Source organism: Acipenser ruthenus, chromosome 19 (genome assembly GCF_902713425.1).
Source record: "Acipenser ruthenus chromosome 19, fAciRut3.2 maternal haplotype, whole genome shotgun sequence".
In the NCBI taxonomy this organism is placed as follows: domain Eukaryota; kingdom Metazoa; phylum Chordata; class Actinopteri; order Acipenseriformes; family Acipenseridae; genus Acipenser; species Acipenser ruthenus.
In genome coordinates this window covers 8,746,687-8,771,039 of record NC_081207.1, presented here as the reverse complement: position 1 = coordinate 8,771,039, position 24,353 = coordinate 8,746,687, and the positions used below count along the sequence as shown (strand labels likewise).

General features: G+C 36.1%; 1 protein-coding gene across 4 annotated transcripts in view; it reads right to left on the bottom strand.

Annotated features, from left to right (window-relative positions):
• Window positions 1–24,353, bottom strand: part of LOC117424089 (myocardin-like) — a 97,445-nt gene that overhangs the window by 14,726 nt on the left and 58,366 nt on the right. For 2 of the 4 annotated variants that reach the window (XM_058992454.1, XM_034040167.3), the window contains exons 2-5: window positions 7,238–7,303; window positions 3,342–3,397; window positions 2,184–2,259; window positions 931–1,095 (exon numbers count right to left, since the gene is read on the bottom strand). In XM_058992454.1, coding sequence (XP_058848437.1) covers window positions 931–1,095; window positions 2,184–2,259; window positions 3,342–3,397; window positions 7,238–7,303 — 363 coding nt within the window. Of the gene's footprint in view, window positions 1–930; window positions 1,096–2,183; window positions 2,260–3,341; window positions 3,398–7,237; window positions 7,304–14,849; window positions 15,262–24,353 lie in introns of those variants that run through there. The other 2 variants (XM_034040166.3, XM_058992455.1) reach the window with 2 other exon arrangements.

Here is a 24,353-nt window from a genome sequence, read left to right as displayed (position 1 = left end):
CCCATGTCTCTACACTAATCTCAAACGTAATGGAGCTCGGCCTCTGCTAATTTCCATTGCCTGAGCTTTGTGCGTACTAACCTACTGCTTGAGGTGATGACAGTACAGCAGTATAAACAGCAGCTGATATCAGCCTTCAGCTATGCACTGCGTGGCAAGGGACATTTTCTCGCCCAGTGGCCAACGCGTTTTAATCAAAGTGAAAGCCCTTTACTGTGCAAAGGAATGCCGCTAGTTTAAATGGCCTTCATAGAATGTGTTCTTTTAGTTTATATGCACTGCAAATTAAGTTTTGAAAAGCCTCAAATATCAAACTTTACCAATAAAACATAATAATAAAATAAAGGTTTTACAACAAAAAACCTGCAAATGCTTTGTATTGAAAGTGCAGTTTTTTTCCAATAAACAACAATTAGTTAAATAGTTTTATTATTTGTCTAACAGGATAACATTGACAAGGGAGAATTTAAGGGAAAGTTAAAAAGTAGTTTTTAGATTATGTATTTATTTTTAATAGTTTCTATTGGAGAATCAGTACAAACATTTTTTTTTTTGCAGATCTGAGAAATTGTATTTGGGGACAGACAAGTGGAGTGTTGCATCACAAACAATATTCTTTTTTTCAAAATCTGCTTGAATAAAACCATTGAAGATCGTATGGAAACTGGTATGATTACGTTAACTTTTTGTTGCTATACCAGCTATTAAATCATTTATGAGATATTCAAAGCTGTTTGAGGGTAAATAGTGTTTCAGAAACAGTTTCACAAGTTTCTTTTCATTTCATTTGAATGTCTGTACCAGGGCTACATTGTGGGGAAAGCCAGTCCTTCTCTGATCATGCTGTGTGTTATAGGGGATAAAATCCTCAAACACTTTGGTACATGGTGAGCAAAGCAAGTGCATATATATTTTTTCATTGTCAGATACCTTTCACTGCAGCTTCTTTTACAGCTGAATCAACGGGAATGATATTCTTTTCTACCAGCTCCAAAGGGCCTGGTCTGAGTGCAATTTTCTCATTAAGATCGTCGGCTAGCCTGGCTCGCTTCAGTTTCATCTGAGTAGCTTGTAAGGACCCTTCGGCAGCGGAGTCTATACAGTAAACATAATGATAAGCATCATTAATCCACTGTAACAATTCCAGGCTCCACTATATATCAATTAAAGGATTTCTATTTAAGAAATTGTATGTGTTTGTATCATAACTAGGGCTTGAAGTTTTCGGGTTTTATTTTTGATCACAAGACGTCCCTTTAAACTTATTTTGAGCCGATTCTGCTTCCTAGTGAAACAGAAAAAGCTGTTAATTACAAAACAATGTCACTTGTTTTTACCTTCATATCTTGACTGTGCTTGATTCTGTTCCGCTTAATTTTTATTTCAAACAGACATGACAAATTACGTCATCGCTGATCCTAATTGCATTTCATTCTTGCAGTCGCCTAGTTTGTCGTTGTGCTTTCGTTATTTTCACTCGTTTAACTGAGCTGTCATGACAGATTTTCTTTTCATTACAAAATACCCAGTACAGAGTGTACACTGACAGCAAGTCCATCATTTCAAATGTCCTTGATTTGTAGCAAAGAAAAAAATTATTGAAACCCAATCTTTAATTAGTAGTTTTCTCTTTATTAGGATGCAGAGACAGCTTAACAATGACTAATTAACATTTAAAGGGAGATTTAGAAAATAAAAAATGAAAAGTTCAAGCCCTAATCATACCTTAGCCCCACACTCCACATGTTAGTGTCTTTACTAGGCAAGTCTCTCTACAGTTACAATAATCTGAGAATGAATTGCAGCATATTATTCTTTCCTGATAAACAATTTAACCAATCTCACTAAATTGTATTCAGGTTTACTGTATGCACCACTTCTGTGTACTTGCAAAATCAAACCACTATACCACTATACTGTAAAATACGGTGGCTTTGTATATGAAGTGTAGTTTTCCAAACAATATACTGACACATTGTTTATAAAATGAACTGCTTTCAAAGGATGTTGGTGACCCTAGCTTCCCATTTTGTCAATCTTTACAGCTTTAAACATTTGAATAGAACAGCCTGAAAGTTCTGGCAGAAGTTGTTGTTTGAGTAACATAAACAGTGGTGATAAATACATACCTAGCCTAGCCACTTGCTTTCGCACAAAGTGGCAACAAAAAAGTCACATCTTACCTTGTAAAATATGCATATTGACCAAATCTGACTTCTCTGGTCTGCTTTTGATCTTGTGCTTTAAGTAATCCTCTGTCTGTAAAACATAAAAACAAGGGATGTATGTAGTGAAATAGTGACTAATACAGCAGTGTCAACTTATCTTTACACTACAAAGCAATTAATTCAAATTCTGCTTTTCTCCTAACACATGTGTTATGCTTTTGGATGACAAAACAATAACATAATAATAATAATAAAACAGTACAAGAGGACAATAATAAACATTTAAACATCTACTTTATTACATATTTTTGACAACAAATTACTTGGAGACACTCTAAGATATCAATCACAATCTTGTGTTTTTCTTTTTCTGTTAGTCCCTGAGAGTACTTTGGTTAGTGATGTCAGACAGTCTTCAGTGTGCTGAGAAATCTCAGGGTTTACTGCCAAGTCAAATGGCAGTTTGGCTGTGTACTGACAAGGGTCACTTAATTAAGGCAAAGTTGTGAAACCTGCAGAAAAAAGCAGGGTTTCCATTCATTTACAAATTGAAGTTATTCACCATGCAGCAGATCTGGCAACTACAGTGAAACAGTGCTTCAACTTCCCAGCACAGTGAAGTGTCACCAGTTAACTGGAAGTGATGAAAAAAGTGTGCTGCTTTCGTTTTGATTGTGTGTGTGTGTGTGTGTGTGTGTGTATAAATACATACTGGTTGAAGCTTGCAGTAAAGAAAATTTGCTTTATACTGTGTGATTTCCAAAAGGAATTATTTAATAGTAGTCCAGCATATACTACTGAAGTCTACAGTGATGTACAAACACTGAATAAGTTATAACAATACCGTAAACAAAATGAGCCACATGTTAAAAAAGTAAAACTGTCGGGATGCTCCCGTTAAGTAAGCTGAACAGCATCTATTTAAATATGACTTTATAAGTACATAAATAATAAATAAACGTAAGTCTCTAATTCATTTATGACTATATGTACTAAACAACTGTGAAGACACCCTTTATCCAGTGACTGCTTGCTCTGTTTATCAATTAAGGTATTGGTTTGATCAGAGTAATGACTTGAAAAGTTGTCATTTTGATATCTCTGTACTATTGTCTCCTGAATTATGGCCCCCTGTCATCTGTTTTGAGAATTAGTGCTGCTTGCAATTGTTACCTTGGATCTCTCAAGACTTTTCCTCTGCTCATGAAATACAGCTGGGCTCTTCAATGCTGGAATAATAAACACAATGAAATCAGACTGATTACAAGGTAGATCGATAACAGCAAGATCTTCAACAAGCTTTTCTTAAGTTAATCCTAAATAAATACACATTTGCAACAACTGGACATTCTGAAATACATGGGGCTTCAGGTACAGCATCTTAACTGAAAGCTTTTGTTACCCAAACAGACAAACATAATATATTGAACAATACCAAACATCTGTCAGGATTGTGCTCTTTGTTATGACGCAATATTTTTTTAATACCATGAAAAATGCAGCTCTGTCATTTCTAGGAAGTGATAGTCTTGGGGACAAACTGTGTCAGACAAAGGTTACATTTCCATTTCTAGGATTATTCCCTGCAAAGTGGCAAAAAGCAAACGAACAAAAAACATATTGATATGACAGTTTTTGTTATATTTTACAATCATCCTGTAACAGTTTGAACAACATCTAAAGAAAGTCAAAGCAGCACTGTTGAATGGCGTTGTGCAATAAGTGAACATCTGTAAGGGTAAGTTATGTAAGTTATGTTAACGTTAAGGTAAAGAGGTCATAGTTACTGAAGTGTTTAAAGACATCCATCAGAATTAGCAACTTGTAAACAGACTATGAACAGAGGGAATTCTGACAACAAGAATATAACAAAGTTATTAAGAGACAATAGTATTTAAGACACTAAAAATGATTTTTTCATTGCGTGGAAAACGCTTTAGAAAAACGAATTAAAAAGGGAATCTCAGGAAGTGCTGTATTCAGTGGTAGTTTTACGCAGGATGTTTTAGTACTAATAAATGGCAAAAAATAATATTGTTATTGTGACGAACTGTGTATGGAAAGTTTGACGTGTCAAGTCCTTTTTCGTCTACCCTTCTGAGTTTTTACAAGTCTGGCTAGTTGAGCCTTATCAAATGTAATACTAAGCGCTGCACGAATGTGGTACAGTAAAGGATAAGTAAGGATATGTCTATTCTGTTGATTTTATACATAAACTGACTGGGGTCATACTTTAGTGCTTGTAAAAACCCCACTGAGACAGATGAACGAGCCACACACACACACACACACACACACGTCCAAGTGCTTATACCACCAATCTGTGAGCCAGTGATGTAGCACCCAGAGGCCAAACAATGTTAAGAGGGCCAACTCGGAGACTAGAGGCTAATACGTACCAGATGTTTTCAAAAGAAAAAATAAGTTAAACCGAAAGCTAAATTTATAAAATAAATTGGCAAACATGCTAATACCAGTACTGTATGTACTGCAGATCAAAAAGCAGTGTATTCACCGTAATTTCTTATAGGCATTTAAGGTAAATCAAGAACAACTCTTATTACTAATAACTAGTTGCCCTCATAGGAACTTTTGAGTCTGGTTGGAGAACTATCATCACTGTTCATTTGAAAATATATTGCAAGCCCCTGTTTAAAATAAATTTCAACACCCTAGCAAAACATTTCAAAATCTTTCTGTCTGTTTTGCTAACAGTCCACAGTCGTCTAATCAACAGATAAACTAGCAATCCAACATTCTTTTAAAAGCTAACCAAGTCCGACTGATCACTTTACTGCAGGCCTTATCTCAGACAGACTCCTTGAAATGGATAAGTATGGCTTCTGGATTCCTTTCCCCTGTATACTTATGCTCTGTTATCTTTTATTTTCATGCTCATGCCCATTCAGTACAATTATTGCCATTCTGTACAAGCTGGGGTCAATACCCCCTGCCCACTCCCCCTTATAAAGGATTAATAAATAGAAATGTTATTATTAATTTGCTACATCAACATGGATTAAAGTACTTGTTGAGTACTTCTGTATAAGTTTAAATATACAGGCTTTGCCCAATATTTTATCTCGTCGTAGATAAAGGGCCAAATTCAATAAACTTTGAACTAACATATCATTGATAATTAATCAAAAGGCAAATGGGTCTGCATGCATCTGTTTATTGAGTGATTTTGTATGTTCTTAATCCTCTTTATCCCAGCTGAAAGTTGAGTCCATAGTGTTTATTGCAAGAACCTAACCTGTTGCAGTTGTCAGTTACCATATCTTAGCCCAGCAGAGACTCTAATACCCTATTCACTCTACCTAAATAATGTGCTATCAACACATGTCAAAAACCTATGATTGCCATTACATTTAGTGATGATCATGTTTTCACATTTTGTTTTAAGCATTTTAATGTAATACAATTCATAAGACCACCATATTCCCACAATAGAATTTATAATGATGCAATAACTTCCAATAGGAAATCTAAAACTGCTGTACTTAAAACAAAGGTTTAATCTTTTAGGGCTGCATTTCTCTTGAATCATTTTATCAAGAAAACTGAGCTTTACATTTATTAGATAGAAACAGGTGTTATTACTATAACTCTGCCCTGAGGCAGAGGCTTTTCATACAGCATTCCTCGGAGGACAGTTGTTTGTTGCCAATGGAAGCTGAGATGTTTAATACCGTACATGCTCACCCTAGTTTCTAGTTTACCCCTTTTCAGGAGGTGAGCTCCCTGGAACGTGGTTTGTGCTAACTGGTGTCCAGCAGGTCATGTTTGGGCCATCCTCTGTACATCTTTTTTCAAATGTAATTGTATTATTTATTAATAACTGTGGCAGTTTGCCCCGCCCCAGCGTGCATTTTGTGTTATATGTTGCGTGTGGTGTGTCAATGTTGGTGTATATATATGGGTGCATGGGATATAATGTGGGATAGTTAGCACGAGTGTTGTTAAATATATAGTTGTATTTAGGCATGAGGATTGCACAATCACTCCACGTGCAGATAAAGTATGTAATAGTATATGAGCACAAATTAGTTCACATGCTGGGATTCAAGTGAATAATTAATTAGTATTTGAATCCTGGCACAACTGTATATATAGATGCATATGTCCCTCACTCGGGGTTGCTGCTTACTGAACCTCACGTCACCACCCACACGCACCACTCAAGCCATCCGTGACAATAACCCATATAATACGCCAAATACCTGAATACAGCACAGCTTATATTACGTTAAAGCCATATAATCTGAAAATGCAGCATGGCAAAATTAAAATATTTACTCTGCTGTGTATGATTCGTAAAATCTAACCTGAAAACCATTTTGTAAAACTGTGCTTTTGCAGATTCATTTTTCTAATAGAAATATTTGTGCAATGTTTGCTATAGGCACATCTTCGCAGTGCATAAGCTGTTCTTGTTTTGTTTTTTTTACAATTGATATTAAGCAGTACAGCAGTATAGCAGTATCCAACCATGTATAGTATTGACTGCTAGTACACTGACGAAGGCACGAGCCAAAACTCTACTTGACTTCGTTTACCTTAGAATTCTGATTGAGCGTTTTGAAGTCATAGATATTTGACGATAGACAGGAGACAGGAGGCAGTGTGGTCCAGTGGTTAAAGTCCAGGGCTTGTAACCAGAAGGTCACCGGTTCAAATTCTACCTTTGCCACTGACTGACTCACTGTGTGACCCTGAACAAGTCACTTAACCTCCTTGTGCTCCGTCCTGCAGATGACATGTTAAATCAATATCCTATACAATGCACAGTTCACAGCCTACCTCTGTAAAGCGCTTTGTGATGGTGATCCACTATGAAAGGTGCTACATAAAAATAAAGATATTATTATTATATAGACGAAAGCCGTTCAAATGATTACTTTTACCAATTTACCAATGTTACTTCTCTATTAAACAAATAGATGCAGTTAGAACTCAGTAATGTACATTCTCTAAATACATTGTATATCCTAATATTGGATGTTTCAGGACGCTCCTTTTTGTGTTTCTCTGAAAATGGAACCAAAAGAGTAAGTTGAAACACTTACGAGGCATAATGCCATGGTCTGCAAGCTGCTCCCGTGTCCTCCTCTGCTGAAGCCTCAACTGTAGAACTGGAGGAAGAAAAAGAAGACAACACATGTTAAGGGTAAAGTTTTACCTTAAAGGTCATCAGCACTTCTGCCTGATAGGAAGAAGATCAGAACCATTACCTGGAATGGGGTCAAAAGGTCAGGATGAGTCTGACACAAGCTTAGGTCAAGTTTCTATTGATTCCTAACCCTTGATTGAACACCCTCTCACCAGACTTGAAACACTACACTGTCGAATTAAACCTCCTTAAAATGTATATAAATTATTGTGCTAAACATCCTATCCTAAAACTTAACAAAGCATAGCATTCCTTTTACTGTTTTTTCTCTCCTGTTATTTTTCATCATTACTGTTTCAATATAAACTTGACACACACTTTTTTTTTTTTAAACCAGCCAAGGAATGGATTTATTTAGTTTAGTGAAAATTAGTTTCCATGTAATACTAATCTGCAAGAAAAACATGAGGAACAGGCTTATTTTTTATTTTGTTTTGGTTTCCCCTTTCACTTTCATCTCGTCTTTCAACGGTAATCATGAGTTATGTCAATAATTGATCCAAAAATGTAAGCATGGCAAAATTATGATTAGAATTAATCACCAGAAAGAATGTGCAAGAAAAAAAATGACATACAAAAAATGCAAAGAATACAGGGAGGTGATAAACTGCGGGAAAAAATATGGTCAAAATGAAATTAACAACAAAGAAACCAAATGACTTTTATGTAACTGACATTTGCCAATATAATGTAAATATTCCCAGTGACATATAACTGAATTCCTTAGTCATGCAGGTCAGCGCTGATAACCTCTAGATAAGCACTCTTCTAATAAGAATGTTTAGTCTCATAAGACGAAAGGGCTTTTAAGTTATTTTGTTAGATACTTTCTTCAACTCCAGTGCAATCAGACTGACTGTGGAGCTTTCTTGTTTTTGTAAGAGGATTCTTACCCAAGAGCAAATGTTAAGCAATATCCTTAGTACTTGTCTTGCAAGGTGCTTTATCTTTTCAAAACACTGTGTTTTATTTGAGGATTTACGAGGAGGATACCTTGACCACTAAAGACGTCACGAAATAATTTGGAGAAATGCTGTCATATAAAAACATGCAAAGACTGCAGACATCCACATATTTAAATAAAACAGGATGTCGAACTATCATAAACACAGCTCCTGGCTTTTAAACAAGCTCTTATGCAGTGTGTGGTCTTTGGCAGGGTAGGGGAGAGGAGTTGGGTGTGCCGGACAGTATAAATTAATATTAGGAAGTCAATCACTAAATCATATGAATAATTGGAGTCTTGGGCATCAGAGGTACAGTGTGTTCCAAGAGTTATTGAACTGTGGTGAAAAGTTGCATACATGTGGTTTCATTATGTTGTACTGTTGTGGTCACTTATTACTGGAGCCAGTGACCTGAGACTTGTCTGTTTTTTAGATGGTAGAATCCATGAAACTTTACCATGGATAAACAACATTACTGGTTTCAGAAAGAAGTGCATACTGTGCATTACCCACATGGTGTCTATATTAAGACACTGCTAGAAAGGTATGTTGGCATCCTAAATATAAAATAATGTAGAGTGGCTGAAAACCAAAACATGCTGGCCGCTTTACCAAAACAGCTGGGCTTTATTTTCAGAAAAGACAGATGCATCTTTATATTGTTCAGCTCAGTCAATAACTTCTTTGCTTCCATGAATTTGTACCTATTTGTGCCATCGTTTGGGCAAATGCAAATCAATTCATCTGGGCACACCAGTTCCTGTTTGCAATTCCTTTCATTTTTTTTTATTGATGCCATTTAGAATCACTGCTACAATTTTTAATAGCCAAAACACTCAAGCATCATACAGATTCATAGTTTTTTACATAAACAATTCCAAACACTGAATGCATAGATCAGACTAGTCTGGTGTCTGTGTTAACAGAACTTCTGTCACCCTCCTTTTAAATAACACCCACACTTGTTTAAAGTAGTAATATGAAATAAACTAAAGCGACAGCTTACCATGTCAAATACATTTTATCTCAGGAAAAAGATCAATTTCTCAAAAATTGACAGATAATTCTAAATATTTTTATGGTAGTGTGCTTACTTTCTTGCTTGGGCTAATACAAAACTTTGTTTAAGGCTCTTTGCTTAAAAAAATGAAAAGGGGAAGGTCTGAAAAGAGAACCGACAAAGATTGTGTCATCTGCAGTTGCTTAGTGACTCCGGAATGAGTGACCTTTAACCTTTCTGCATCTGGGAATGAATCTCCCTAGTCTGGCAACAAAAACAAAACAAAGAAAATGCTACCAAGAAAAAAATAAGGACTCAATAAAGCAGTGTATCAGGAGACATACAACTATGACGGCACTGATGAAGACAGTACTAGCTTTTGAAGCTATGCATATGCTTCAAAAACAGCTTTCTTTTATTACCAGGCAGGACAGAGAAGAGCACTGCTGGAAACAACCCCCCTTTAATGGGATGATAACAGTGTCATGATGCCTCCTGTTTCCACTCATTTCAACAGGAGCACCAGAGCTATCACCCCTGCTCTCAAATTAAAACTGCCCTTTCTAATAAGAGGAAATGCTGAAAATCTGCTGTGCACCGCTTTGCCTACAGTGTACAAATGAAGTCATCCCAGATCCTTTTTTTCTGCAAGCTATGCTTGCAATATCAGTGTACAGCATTCCTGGAAACCAAACCTGTTCCAAGAAACTATTTTATCCTTTTAAACTGTTAAGGTGTGCTGCCTCTCTTCTTTGACCCTTGCAGATCAGAGGGAAATGGGTACCTCATAATCCTCAGATCTGAAGACAGATTTGAGAGGCTTTTTACTAAAAATGTTCATAGGAATTGTGATTTGACTAGATCTCAGCTGGAGATCAGCTGTAAAAATATACATCTGGGCTGCTGTTTTGAAGAGTATTTACCTTTTAAATACAGCATGTAAATTACTTACACAACTTTTTTGGTTTTGACGCTTATACCATTTTCCCATGGTTTAGGCATAGCATAGGGTTACAAAACAGCTAAAGCAAAGGTAAGCAAGGTAAATCACTGAAAAGTATGGTAAAAGAAAGTGTAAAAAAAGAAAACGCAGGGTTACGCATAAATAAAAGCCTGGGAAAACTGAAGTTTTATAGGGATGCTATCAGTGTACATTTCCTTTAAATGGCAGTGCACTTGACCGATTACTGAACTGCAACTGGGCTATTGCATTCCTTAACCTCCTAAACACTCCACACTGGCAGTCTTCTTGTCTACCAGAAAAAAACAGTTTGTTTTTCAAGGTATTTATTTTTTAGTGGCCAAGCCAATAAGACTTCTTTAGGCCTGAGCAGAGTGACCTGTGTGCCTTCAATATATCAGTCATGTTTACATTCCACTTGATAGCCCCCGAGGAAAACCTTATTAATGTTCCTTGATTGAAAACACTGCATATGAATGGTGTTAACTTTATTGGGATACAACTGCTACAGTCTTGCAACCTACAGCATATATACACTGTAGTGTTTGGATGCAGAATTTTGTTATAACTGATACCTAAAACTTCCCCGTTCTTATTAATATGAACAGAAACTACTGGTAATCATGAGAGTGCTGGTCTGTTCTATATAAGAGGGTAATCTCAGTTTAAAGATCCTCTGGATTGAATATCTCTCCAAGCAATAAGAACCAGATGATTTACACTAATCTCTTATAAATAGTAACACCAGTTGTCTGCAGTAAATATACCTGCCAACAGTATTTTTGCACTCTGCTTGAAAGTGGGGAAGTCAACTCCCTGCTGAATATGATTAGCAAAATACAGTCATTTGATACCAGTGTTTAAAAAAACAGTTGTAGTACAGTAGGTTTGGAGTTGGAGAATATGAAAAAAACCCTAACAAAATGAACATGTTTTGCATACAAATTCAGAAACTGCATTTTTTGGTATCTGAATATTCAAAATGTTTCTTAATTCGGAATACATTTGTTTTCCTTTCCAGTGGCCTTAGTCGGCCTGTATGAACATTTCCTGGGACATGTTCCAAAGTTTCTTTGTGACAGGGGCATGTGGTGCTTCTCAACCCCTCAGGGCCTGAACAACAGTTGCCTTTAATAAGGAGCAGTGGGGACCAATGAGAAGTGTGCAACTTAGTAAACAGAAGCTGTTAGCAAGCAGTTTCTGTAAATAAGAATACCTTTCTCTGCCCCAACCCGCCCCTTTTCATGGTCTGTCATGTTTTCGAAGGCCGTTACATCCTTGTATATCTGGTTGGCCAACACCAGTGATATTTGGCTTCGAAGTGTAAAAAAAAAAAGCCACAGTTTCCAACAATCAGTTAGTTAGTTCTTGCTTTAAACAGAAAAGAAACCAATGAACTCTCATTGACTAGATTTCAGAACTACTCTTGTTGAAATGACCAGGTCTCAGCAATCAGGGCCCTGTTTAATCTGCTTTGAACTGATTACACTTCTCACAGCATGTACAGGTCTCACCTGAGGTTTGCTTTGAGTGGTTCTTTATGCAGCTGTAGGGGAGTAACAGATTATTTAATAGGGGTCTGACTTCACGTCTTTGTGGGTGGTTTGTAACTCCATGCTCTCTCACAAGACTGAAGCTAGATCAGGGCTTTGGTGGGAGTGCAATGAGGTCATTAACAGACTGAAATGACACCTTGCCAACAAGATCCTCTGATCCAGACATCCAAGTTGATGGTGCTCCAATCTCAATTTTCACTTGCTCCAGCATGTCAGGTCACAGTTTATTCTAGTTGATATTACATAATGCTTCAAATCTCAATCTCTCTCTCTCTCTCTCTCTCTCTCTCTCTCTCTCTCTCTCTCTCTCTCTCTCTCTCTCTCTCTCTCTCGCACTCATTTTTCTAGAAAACTGAGCATGCTGCACCCTACCTTGGTGACTGCTTTAGCAATAGTCAGCAGCCCTCAGAGGGCCATTAACACTACAGGGTGGGGATTCAAGCACCACCCAGTCTTCTAATACCTATCAATTCTCATTGAAATTCCTGGAAACCTGACGCCTCCATCGACACAGAGGTGTGCAAGCATGCAACGTGCTAATGTTATCAAGCACCGGCTTTGGGGGGCGTTTTTAGGTGTACTGTATTAGCAGGTTTAATGTGATTTATTTTTACAGCGTGTCATACAAATAAAAGCCATTTGAACAACGCTGCCGGTCATTTTAGTGTTTTTAACTGTACCCTATGTCTTGAAAGCTGAGTGATGGCAGCAGCTGATGTATTGGGTCAGAGGAAGATGACAGTTAACAACCCAACACCTAACCTGCACCTGCCCAGCAGTGCTTCTAAAATCCATCTTAATAATTACGATTAACAGTGCTGCACCCTGGGAAATGGCCAGCGGTGTGAATTAGCAAAGCAAAATGGCACGTAGAATTGTTTTGACTACTGAAGCAACTATTTCTGGGACGTGTGGGGGATACTTGAGTGCTTCATGTAAATAAATACACCTTGACTTTAAAAACTCTTTGCATTACATTATCTGCAGAAATCTGTCTACGGCTGCTTGAAAGCATTCAGGAACATATTCATTATGAGCCTGTAAGTACCACTAGAGGCATTTTCTTTGCAACAAATTACAACTTATATCTGAAAACCTTAGTCCTGCTTAATTTATGACACAGGAGGTTCACAACTGACGGGGGCTAGATGTTTTACACTGTAAACTTAACAGATGTAGAGATTTAGGTTAAAGTATAATTCAGTTTGTTTAGTTGTATGTTTAGGTTTGTAAGGTAATTCAATGTATATAAAATATTTGAAGTATTTAGAGACTCAAACTGCTTCTATAGATGAGATTGTGTGATCAAGTCTGCTGTCTTTGACACCTAAGGTCAAGTAGCTACATGAAGGACTTGCAATGGTGTAAAGGTTATGGCTTAGGGCACAGATGTTTTTTTTTTTAAATAACTCCTTCCCATTTTACAAGGGTGGTTGGAGTTGTGATCTTGTTGAATGATGTATGCAATGCCTGAGCAGTCGTAATCATTTTGGTAAAATTTTGCTTTGGAGAAATCTGTTTAAAAGCTGATAATTGCCATCCTGTCAATTTTATGCTAAATATTTGGGAAAAAAACTAGTATAAATACATAGCAAATAGTTTCAAAAATTTTAAAGTGTTATTTCATTTTTTAAAGATTGTATCATTCACATATTGTCACATCTGTCCTACATCCGTAAGTGTCAACTGCTGGGGAAAGAAAAGTGATGTATTGGGAGAAATATACTGGGGTTGCTTTAAATAATTCTCAATGTATGTGTACGGTTAAAAAATCATAGCTCATAAAAATCTAATGCAAGCTTAGACATTATATTTCTGCTGAAATAACCATTGTACCTACTAATTGAATGTTATTGAAATGTATGTTGCAGTACCTATCACTGCTTCATACATTTCAATAACATTTTCATCAGAGAGGTGGCAGTATAGACTCAAGTTACACAAATGTTACAAAGTTATGGAACACAAGCTAATTAGAATTAGAAAATATCTTTTTTGTGGGGAAAAAAACTGTACCTGGTTAACCTCCAGCAAAAGGTGCTGATTCTACAAGCAAAGCTCAGACACACCCTAACCAATGCAAGCAGTCAAGCAGCCTTCTGTTTGACCAACAAACTCTTTACCCATTTTGAACAAACTGTCAAAGTGTGTATTTGCCAACAAAAACAAAGTGTGAGTGATGTTACCGCTGTCACTGTCTCAGAGAGCTTTAGCAGTAAACACTCTCATTTATACTGTGATGGAAATCTATTCATCAACACTAAACAAGACCAAAACACAAACATCAGAAAAAAGTGGTCTAACTTAAGTAGCTCATCTAAAAAAATTGTATTGCATTTTAATACTGGCAATTAAAAAAAAAAAAAAAAAAAAAAAGATACAGTAATTTATACAGTTATTTACACATATGTATTGTTGCCAATACTGTTGAATAACTATTTTGTATATAGGAACTAATTACAGTATTATTTTCATACATTTAAATGAAAACTGCTAAAACATTCTTTACAAACGTAACTTGACAATATAAAAAGCTAATATATGAAACCCAATGAGCTACATCTGTTGCACTACATCCAGGTGGTACTGATAAAGCAATTGTACCATGATATAAAATGTAACTAATACCCCCCCCCCCCCCCCCCATTGCATTGAAAACAGATGGAACACTGTCAGTGAGGCTTCAGTAGAAGCATCCATTCCCTCTCCAAACTTAAAAAATAATCACACAACATATTACTGATGAAAGCGCATCTGTGTAGATATTAAGTAATAAACCAATTATACCTGAATTTCTTTCACCTTACAAATAACATGGATTCAGAACCTCACATAGTGTTATGACTGTAGTTCCATTTGTGATCTGCACTAATTCTTCACTAAGAGGAAGAGATAAACAAGTCTACATAGCCTTTAAATAACATAGGAGAAATGTATAAATACATACCTGAGATTACAAGCAGAAGTCATGCAATGTATTGTCACTCGCTAAATAAGAAGAGCTGCAACAGTGGCAAGTTTATAAACTTGAGAGCAAGGCTTACCTGATCTGAACTTGCTGCGAATGAGCAGAGAATGCTCCGAACCAAGAAGAGTCATGATGATGTTCTGAATACAATTCCAACAGCAAAAGACAAAAACTGCAAACCTCCTCAATTTAAACCATTAACTGGCTCCAATGAGTGAATCTGATCAGTGCTAACAAAACACTTCATTAAAAAAGGAGAGTATCTCTTTAAATTACTACACTCTGCTCCCCTTGGGGTTGCTGCTTCAGTCAGCCAGCCAGAAAAACTTGTGAAAGGTTTTGGTCCCATCTAGTCCTGTTCCTCAATAAGACAGCAAATGATATCCCCAGAGCTGGGAGGGGCTGAAAAGCTAAAGATCAGCAAAACCCTCCTCCAGCTAAAAGTTTACTATCAGCACAATGACCGAACTGGAGGCTCCCCTGTCAAACTCAGCTTGGGACATCACTGGTGGGATGTGGGTTTGATATCCGATCCCACTTACTACCAACTGCTGGCCGGCCAATCAGAAGACAAGCGCCTTCTGATAGCAGAACTCTGGAGTGAAAGTAAACAGGAGTCAAGAAGCCTCACTCCCTCACCTTAACTCTTTCACATCTAAAGGAGATTACATCTTCTTTTTTTCAGATGAAAAGCTGCTGCCCTGTTGACTCTCATTTCCCAGAAGCAATTCATCTGTTATCAGTGTAACAGTACAAAACAGTTATCTGTGTCATCAATAAGTGCTAGATATAATAATACAAATACTACTACTCCTCCTCCTCTAATAATAATAATAATAATAATAATAATAATAATAATAATAATAATAATAATAATAATAATAATAATAATAACACAAGTAGTAAGTATAATACATAAAATAATACTCTTATATGTTCGGTTAATATAAACTCCCCCCTCCATTCTGTTTCGTTGTAGTTCCATCTGTTAAAGAAAAACAAATTAGCTAGATCCAAAGTTTTGCAATCTTACTCGTCTGTGTTAAATGTAAACATTTTTTTTCTTTCTTTAATCTATAACTTCAAACAGACATACATTCCAAAGGACAGCTAAATTAAAGTCAAGCAGACAAACCTTCTGTCTAATGCGAAAACTGATGCTATTATTATTTTATATCACTACTTTATATTTATATGACATTTTTATATTATATACCTGCAGTGTGGAGTAGTGGTTAGGGCTCTGGACACTTGACCAGAGGGTTGTGGGTTCAATCCCAGGTGGGAGACACTGCTGCTGTACCCTTGAGCAAGGTACTTTACCTAGATTGCTCCAGTAAAAACCCAACTGTATAAATGGGTAATTGTATGTAAAAATTATGTGATATCTTGTAACAATTGTAAGTCGCCCTGGATAAGGGTGTCTGCTAAGAAAATAAATTGATAATATATTAAAACAAATAAAGAGGAGGACAATGCACATTTATCTGTATTTTCTGGGGAGTGTCCACTTTTAATCCTGGTATTCCCTCAAATGAATGGATTTGCAAAGAATTTGTCATTGCATCATGTGGCAGCATTCAATTTGCCTAATAGTATACAGCACATTCTGTACTACGCTTCCAGCTAACATTTACTCACAAAACACTGCTGACAATGTTATTGTTCGTTGCTACTACTCTGTTAAACACAGGAAACAAAGTCAAAAACATACTCGCTGTTTCTACACTATTTTAGTTTAGAAGAGTCCCTGCATTTAATGTTATGTTTCTTAAAAATCTCTTAGAAAAATTAGACTGCAGATATAAAGATACAAACTAAACTGTAAAAGCAGATGCTTGCAATAAAAACACATCTTTTCTATATATTTATTTATTTATAAATGCAAATATAGTCCACGTATGTATAGAGTCTGGTTATTGACACTGACCTTGACTATTCAACTGCAGTTGATTTGACTTAATGTATTTTTTTTATTTTATTTAGTTACCCTCCGTTCCCTACAGGAGCTTCATGGAAATAGCAGCTGGGAATGCACCAGCCAAGTGCTACAAGACTGGTAATGTCACCATTCCCTGTTATAGGAGACGGGACAGCAATAGCTGACATAATACACAGGCTGACCATGGCACTAACTATAAATTAACTCATCATTGATTCCTCTACACATCCTAACTTTTGCTTTCTAAAACTTAGGAGGAGTTTATTATTATTATTATTATTATTATTATTATTATTATTATTATTATTATTATTATTATTATTATTATTATTTACAGCATCTGTATCCATGTGCATAATTAACTTCTATAGAGTGAAAAAGGCAAAAATATATTGCAAGGGTGTTAAATGTTTGTCTGTGACAATGGCTCACATACTGGGGAAAAGGGACCTCTGGGGGCCCACAGAACTGTCTTGAAATGTCTGTTTTGTCAAATACACATAACTTACAAAAATCAGTCTTTCTCTGTTGTGGGGGAGAGACTGGCTTTGTGATACTTGAACTGTTTGCATAATATACAACACTTTAAATTGAAAGCTCTCCTTATCAGGCATATAAAAACATGTTATCTTGCACAAGGAGGCAGTAGAAAATGACCATGCTGTCCTGGTTAAATTCCAATCCAGGTCAAAAGATATTGGCATTGGTTAAATTCACTCTGCCAAGGAGAATTTAATTTCAAAGTCTTCAGTTCCCCCAAACCCCATTAGCCGAGACAGAGTGTCACATACAGAGAAGGTGTTTCATCTCAGTGGAGTTATACAAGATCTTGAATCATGTTACAACATTTGTTTTTGTTATAGGAGATTGATCAGTATTTAGATAACGCTTTAACTTGGCTATTTCTGTAATTATTAGGCTTATTTTTGAGTGTGCATTCACATATCAGAAGGGTATGAGGTAACAATGTGTTATTACCATGGCCTATCTGGTTTTGTTTGCAGTCAGGTTTGCACAGGGCTTTGCCACACAGGGTAATGTTCAGTATTACTGGACAGGTACAGTTTTTGGGTAAGTGAATAGGCTATTCTTGCTACTACTTCTGTTAACTTTGCACTGTTCTCCTATACCCTGGATTCATTCTGATGACTAACATTAGTGACAAATAACGCAGTTGTTTTCTATTAGAAAACAGCAATTTGTTGCTGTAATCACAGCTCTGTGGCTTCAACAATATAAACCGTACTGATTTCAAGATCAATGAAACTATTACAGAATAACATTGAAAGAATATCGAATTGAGTAGAGGCCACCATTTGCTTAAGCAGAAAATCCCTGAATCCCATCACATTAATGTAACTGAAGCTACTAAAAATATTCCAAGTATTTAAAATGAATGCCTGACATCTACTATATGCTTTCCATGTTGTTGTTCTTATGGAATCTGGGGAATCCATCTATTCCTGTGGGAGTTCTTCTTCTTCTTTGATTAGGGTTATGTATTCAGAAAGATATGAAAGAGGTTTAGAGCACTTTCCACTGCAGAAAGGTCAAGTGTTAATTCAACACAAAAGTATATTATTTAAAAAAAAAAGTTTTAGAAGTTAGTTTTTGCTTTGACTTGTGAACAGTCTCCTGTTTAATTGTTTGACCAACTTTTCCTTTTATTACATTGAAGAAACCCACAATGTATAAATGATGCTAAGATAAGACTTTTGATTTATACAAAAGCATTAACCTTATGGACTCAAAAAAACTAAGCCAATTAAAAGCCAGGAAACACCAGCTCTTTAAAACACAGCTGGTATTAAAATAATCAATCACAATGTGGCAAATGTTCCATTAAGCTTCCTGTCATGTGTTCGATCCACAGAACCGTGCAATGACTTGATTTTTATTCCAATGTTAATTGTCGCTAATGCCAGTTCCAGTTTTGTTGTTTTAAAATAGTTTAAGGCAAATACTATAGATGTTTTAACTTGAAATGGACAAAGCCCCACCTCAAAAAAAGCAGCTGATAGGGTCTTGGAGTGGAGACAGTCAGGGAACACTGCAGATGTTAACTGCTGTGCACTGTCTGGAGCCAGACCTGTTAGTAATAGCAATAGTCCCCTCCTTGGAAAGCAGTCAGTAACCAGCAGCAAACAATTGGCTTGTCTGTGTGTTAGTAGCCAGAGCCAGAGGCAGACAAGCAGCTGGTTCTTATCTGCTTGAAGTCATCCAGTTTCAATTAGATTATTGCTTTAATTATACCTCCAATGGGTCCTGTTTCTGGTTTCTGATTGGTGAAAATATTACAGGTAACCACCTTTTATAAACAACTTTAAAAGCCATCACTAATTTAAATTAAAATAAGCAAATTTAATACGCATCAGTTTCCATTTTATATATGCCTATCTTAAAGAGTAGATAGCAGGATTCCAAAAAATATAGCATTACGCTTCCCCACGTGTTGCTCTAACTGTTTAAATAAGATACTGTCATTTTTCTTTTCATTGGTAACATCCTAACAACTTTTTACACTTCTAACTTTAAAGTCTGTTTCAAAGCTGTTTTCAAAATGTCTGCTCAAGTGCACTGATAGTGCAAGGATTATTGCCCACATTGTCAAACAGGTAACACAGCAATAACACAGCTCTTCCTACAGTGATTTAGAGGACAGATCTCAAGTCCCTGTGCACTAGAGCAGACATTTTGAAAAGAGCTTTGAAACATTAAAAGATGTGTAAAAAGTTTTCAGGATGTTAACAATGAAAAGAAAAATACCTTATTTACGTTAATTAAACAGTTGTAGCAACACGTGGGGATGTATAACGCTATATTATTTCGGAACCCCACTACTTACTCTATAACACAGGTTTTGGCAGCAGCTGGTGAGGTAATTGTCTGAACTGGTTTCATCGTGTTTTTTCTAATTCCATTTTCATCGGTTTTCCGATCTAAATAGCACACAATGCTGCTTGCAAGTAAACATTTTATTTTTTTGCATTGGTACTCAAAAGTTTAATCATGTGTATTTTCTATACAGAATATCCGGGGTTCTTTCCCCTGTCCAAATGTTGCTTTTACATAGTCTGATTCGTGGCGCATGGCCCATCAGAGATAGCTGAGATTTGACTTCCTATTCCTTTTTTTTGTCGTGGATTTCTTTAAGAAATTAAATCTCAGTTAAGCCAGCCACAGGAGAGCATAAGTTAATAACAGCTCATCAGTAATGGCAGACCTCATAAAGAACTGCCCCGAAAAAAAGAAATGAAAACTGACAAGTTGAGTACGGAGCCAAAACCTCATAGCTCTACTGAGAGATCATGAACGTTTACTTTGGTGTGAAAGTGTGAGATTTCCTTCTCGCTGGCAAAAGCAATCTGAATGGAATCCAAACTAAAATAAAAGTGAAATCAAATAGGTTTACTCACATGGATTGCAAAACGAGGAAACTAAAACACAAGACTGTTATTTTATGCTCTTGTTGTGTTTACATGTACATGATAGATTTTGTTTTGTTTACTTTTTTATGATGTTGGCTATGAGCCTTCCAGAGGAAAGAAAAATGTCACAATATGTTTGGTTACTTTGTCAGCACTCAGACCCCAGGGGTCTTCAACAGTCTGTTCTTTTAAATGCCAGTTATTATCTTTATGAGGTGCTGCCTAGAGGACATGGCCATACTGGACCGTTAATTTGACAATTGATGACATAATTTGTGATATGCCTGAACTGAATATGTACTGTGTTACACTATGGAGATCATTAGGCCTGGAACTTTTTTCAGTGTTTTTTGTTGTGTGCCCAAAGTACCATAATAAAAAATCACCTTTTAGAGGAATGTATTTGTTTTAACATGCCCACTGGCAGATGGTGCACCGGCCGCCCAAAGGCCCAAAGGCAGCCGGAAAAAAAATTCAGTTTAGCACCCCTAAACAAAAAGGGGTGCTAACAAGGACTGGCCATTAACTAATATAACAAAAAAAAAAAACGGTTAAAAGGTCTGTAAATTAAATGTTCAAAACAAAGGAGGGGGGGTGGGGGGGGGGGGGTGGTACAGAGCACGTGGGCATGCACTAAATTAACCTGGGACCAGACTAGGGCCCTGAACATGGCCTAGTAGTAGTAGAATGTGACTGATAACCTGCTTGGAACGGTGACTGTTAAATTAAGTTTTTGCCTACGTCCACTGCAGTTCGTGCTGCTGCAATGCAAGCTTACTCGCAAGCAGCATCAAACGTGTAAATAAACAATGTGTATTTTTATTTTTATTTAAATTATAAAAACATGATTACTGTTCTATACAATGTATTTTTAAACTACATGTGAATGTTCTAATAGGATTTTCAATTAAACATAAACAAGTAGCTATGGTGACGTTGGCAGTAAATTATGCAAATTAGTACCATCGAAGGTTCGAACCTTCCTTCGGTAATGTGTTCCGAACCTTCGAAGGTCAAAATGTACCCTTCGTTGCAGCCCTGTAAAATTCCCCATTAACGACCCAACAGTAAAATAAAAGTTAAAATGTTACCCATGCACAGAACTGTGTAAAACATAAAAGGCAATACAATTTAGCAAAAGACTAAAAAAGAAAAAAAAAGTTAAAAATTAAAACAGTATCCAAAGTCAGTATTCAAAATTGCTAAATTATAGTACTCTAAGGCCCTAATGTCACAGTTCACTTGCAAATGAAAATGCACAAAAGCAACTAAAGATCATAGATTTAAAAAAAAAAAATGCATCACAGTATCTAAAACTGTTTAATGATTAACTGTTTTACATTACTGTAGCTTGTCTCGTTCGATTTGTTTTGGCTGCATTATCGTCAGGTAAACTGGAGGAAGCACTGTGTAACTGCACAATAAAATCAAACTGATTTGGCATGCTAGAAAAAAATATATAAACGCGGTCTGTGACGGATAATCAAATAAATTGTAACATTGAAGAGATGGGCTTTGTATCAGAAAACTGGTGACGGAGTCAGAAATTGCGTGTGACGGGTAAGGGCATTCATTTGTTACAATTATATAATGGGAATTGATTTGTTTCTTAATGCAAGGACAGTAAAACACGACTGACGTGTACCTGAGTGTCGTATATCTGAGTGCTGACTGTATTTGATAGAAACCAAAATCTTTAATACAGCTTCAAAAATTTAATTTTAAACCAATGCAATTAAGAGTACATGTATGTCAGCATTTCTGTAACAGATTAAATTAAAAGTAATGAATGTAAAACAAAAGTAATATTGTTGGTTCCTGTTAATATCAGAAGTGAAGATTTTTGGGTAATTCAAGTTTTATACTATTTCACATTACAATAACCTTGGTAAAAGACAGTAAGTAGCGTGTAAAGAAAGAATGGTATAGTCTGTCTAAGAATAGCTCTGTGAAGCATTGCTAAACATGGCAAAACATCAAATTATCATGTTAATCTAGTGTTGTAATACTCACATAATGGTTATTTCAATGACGACAACCGATAATTGCTTTAGTTTAGTTTACCCCAGTGTGAAACCAAGGAACAGACAGTGAATGTTTACATGTATTTACCATGGCTGGAAGGCCCAAAACAGATACAAAATATGTAACTTTTACAGTCTCCCAGGTTCATCAATATTTGTTTTCTAATATGACCATCCAATCTGAAGCCCACCCCCAAAAAACACAGGTTTCACTGTGGTGTTGACTAACCTAGACTGTTGTCAAGTTAATTTCTGTCCATCTGTGACCCCACCATAGACTTGTAGCTTTAACCCTGTGTTGCAGACTTCAAAACTAAAATAGCCAACCTTATCAAAATTGGTCAAAAATCTTATCCAGGTCATTTCTTTTCTTTGTTAGGGTGATTAGCATGACAAGTATTTAAGCACCACTTATTATCAGCACTTTAAAAACTGAAATAAAGCACACAAAAAAAAAAGATTGTCCAAAATACTGGACGGAATGCAACAAAAGGGTTAAACACACAAAAAAGTGTCCTTAGTATGTTAGTTCCTGTTAATACATATAAAATAAGGTGGCGATCTAGGACAGCTTCTGCATGTGGTCTGACTTCTTTCTCTTGAAATCACTGGCACCACAGGAGAAAAATCAGTGAATCATAACTAAGGCCATGGAAAATTCACTGTACTTTTTCAAGAAATTCACGAATGTTAATAAAAAAAGCAATACATTTCACGGATTGTCACGGAACTGCCATTTTATTTAAAAAAAAAAAAAAGTTTCTATTGTAAGTTGCCTAAAATTAATAGCGCATCAAAGAAAATCACAGAGGATGAAACATTTTAACATTTAATGGTAGCTACTGAGTCAACATTTACATTGTAACGTTTAAAACAATCTTTTAAAATGTAACAAACAAGGGTTATTTAAATGTGTTGAAAAAAGTAACAAGCAGACAAAACTGATTAAAACAAAACAAGTTTGAATGACAAATTCGGCAACATTGTCGAGTTTTGTAAACGTTTGAAACTTAGGCTATGTTCATACAGTAATTAAACGGACTGTGTTGTATAGCGTTATGCTGACTTTGAAAAACTAAATGTTAAAAACAGGGTTAAGTGCAAGTGAGAAAACCAAAACTTTGTGTTTTTCTTACACACACTAAATTATATATGACGTTTTAAAACCACATAACATCGTGCTACTTGAGATAATCAACCTCTACAAAATAATCTGAAGAACAAGAACAGGAAAAACAAGAAGAAATCATACGTGACTTTTTATCCATCTAGCGTGTTGTGCGCGCACACACACACACACACACACACACACACACACACACACACACAAAATAATTATCTGGCCCGTGAGCAGAAAACTAGTTATTTGTTGAAGGACAGCATCGTGCATCTTGTTGCAGTTTCAACACTCATCGTTTGTTTTTGTGGCGTAAAAACCTGTCCATATGCGGAAACTGCTTGTTGTATATCCACAGAGTTTGGTGGAATTGACAAAAAGCAGCGTGCAATTTTTGCCATGTTTGGGAATCTGATTTCAGACCTCACCCAGAAATCAACAATATTGACATTTTTGTCACTTTCAGCGGCATGGTGCTTGTAAGATTCAATTTCATCTCGACAGCTTGTGAAATCAGGGATTGCATCTAGTGGCAAAGATGTGACATCCAAGACTGACACCATGATAAATATAAGATCTATTATTAGTCATAGTTTTATTATTGTTGCAGACATTTCTATGTAGGTGTCTATGGTTTCTACACGATAAAAGCTGGTGAAGAGTAATGTAAAAAAAAAAAAAAAAAAGTTTTCACGGTAGGCAGTCAAATACATGATTTCCATGAAATTCGTGAAATTGTGAATTTTCTGTGGCCCTAATCATAACTCAGATATGCATGATGAGCTTTTGTGATTCCAATGAGCATACAGTACATGTCAATTTGCATCAATATTTAATTGTATTTATTTAAAAAAACGCTTTGTTCAAAGACCCATGGGATATATAGGAACAGATCCTTGCCTTGAATTGAAGGTAAAATCAACTATCAATCATTTCCTATTACTAAAACTACTGATGCACAAAAGAAACGCAAAACTCAGGTCTAATGGATTTCATCAAATGTTTTAAACACAGATATCAAACAAAATCACAGAAAATGTGAACATAAATACAGTTCAAAGAATCATGA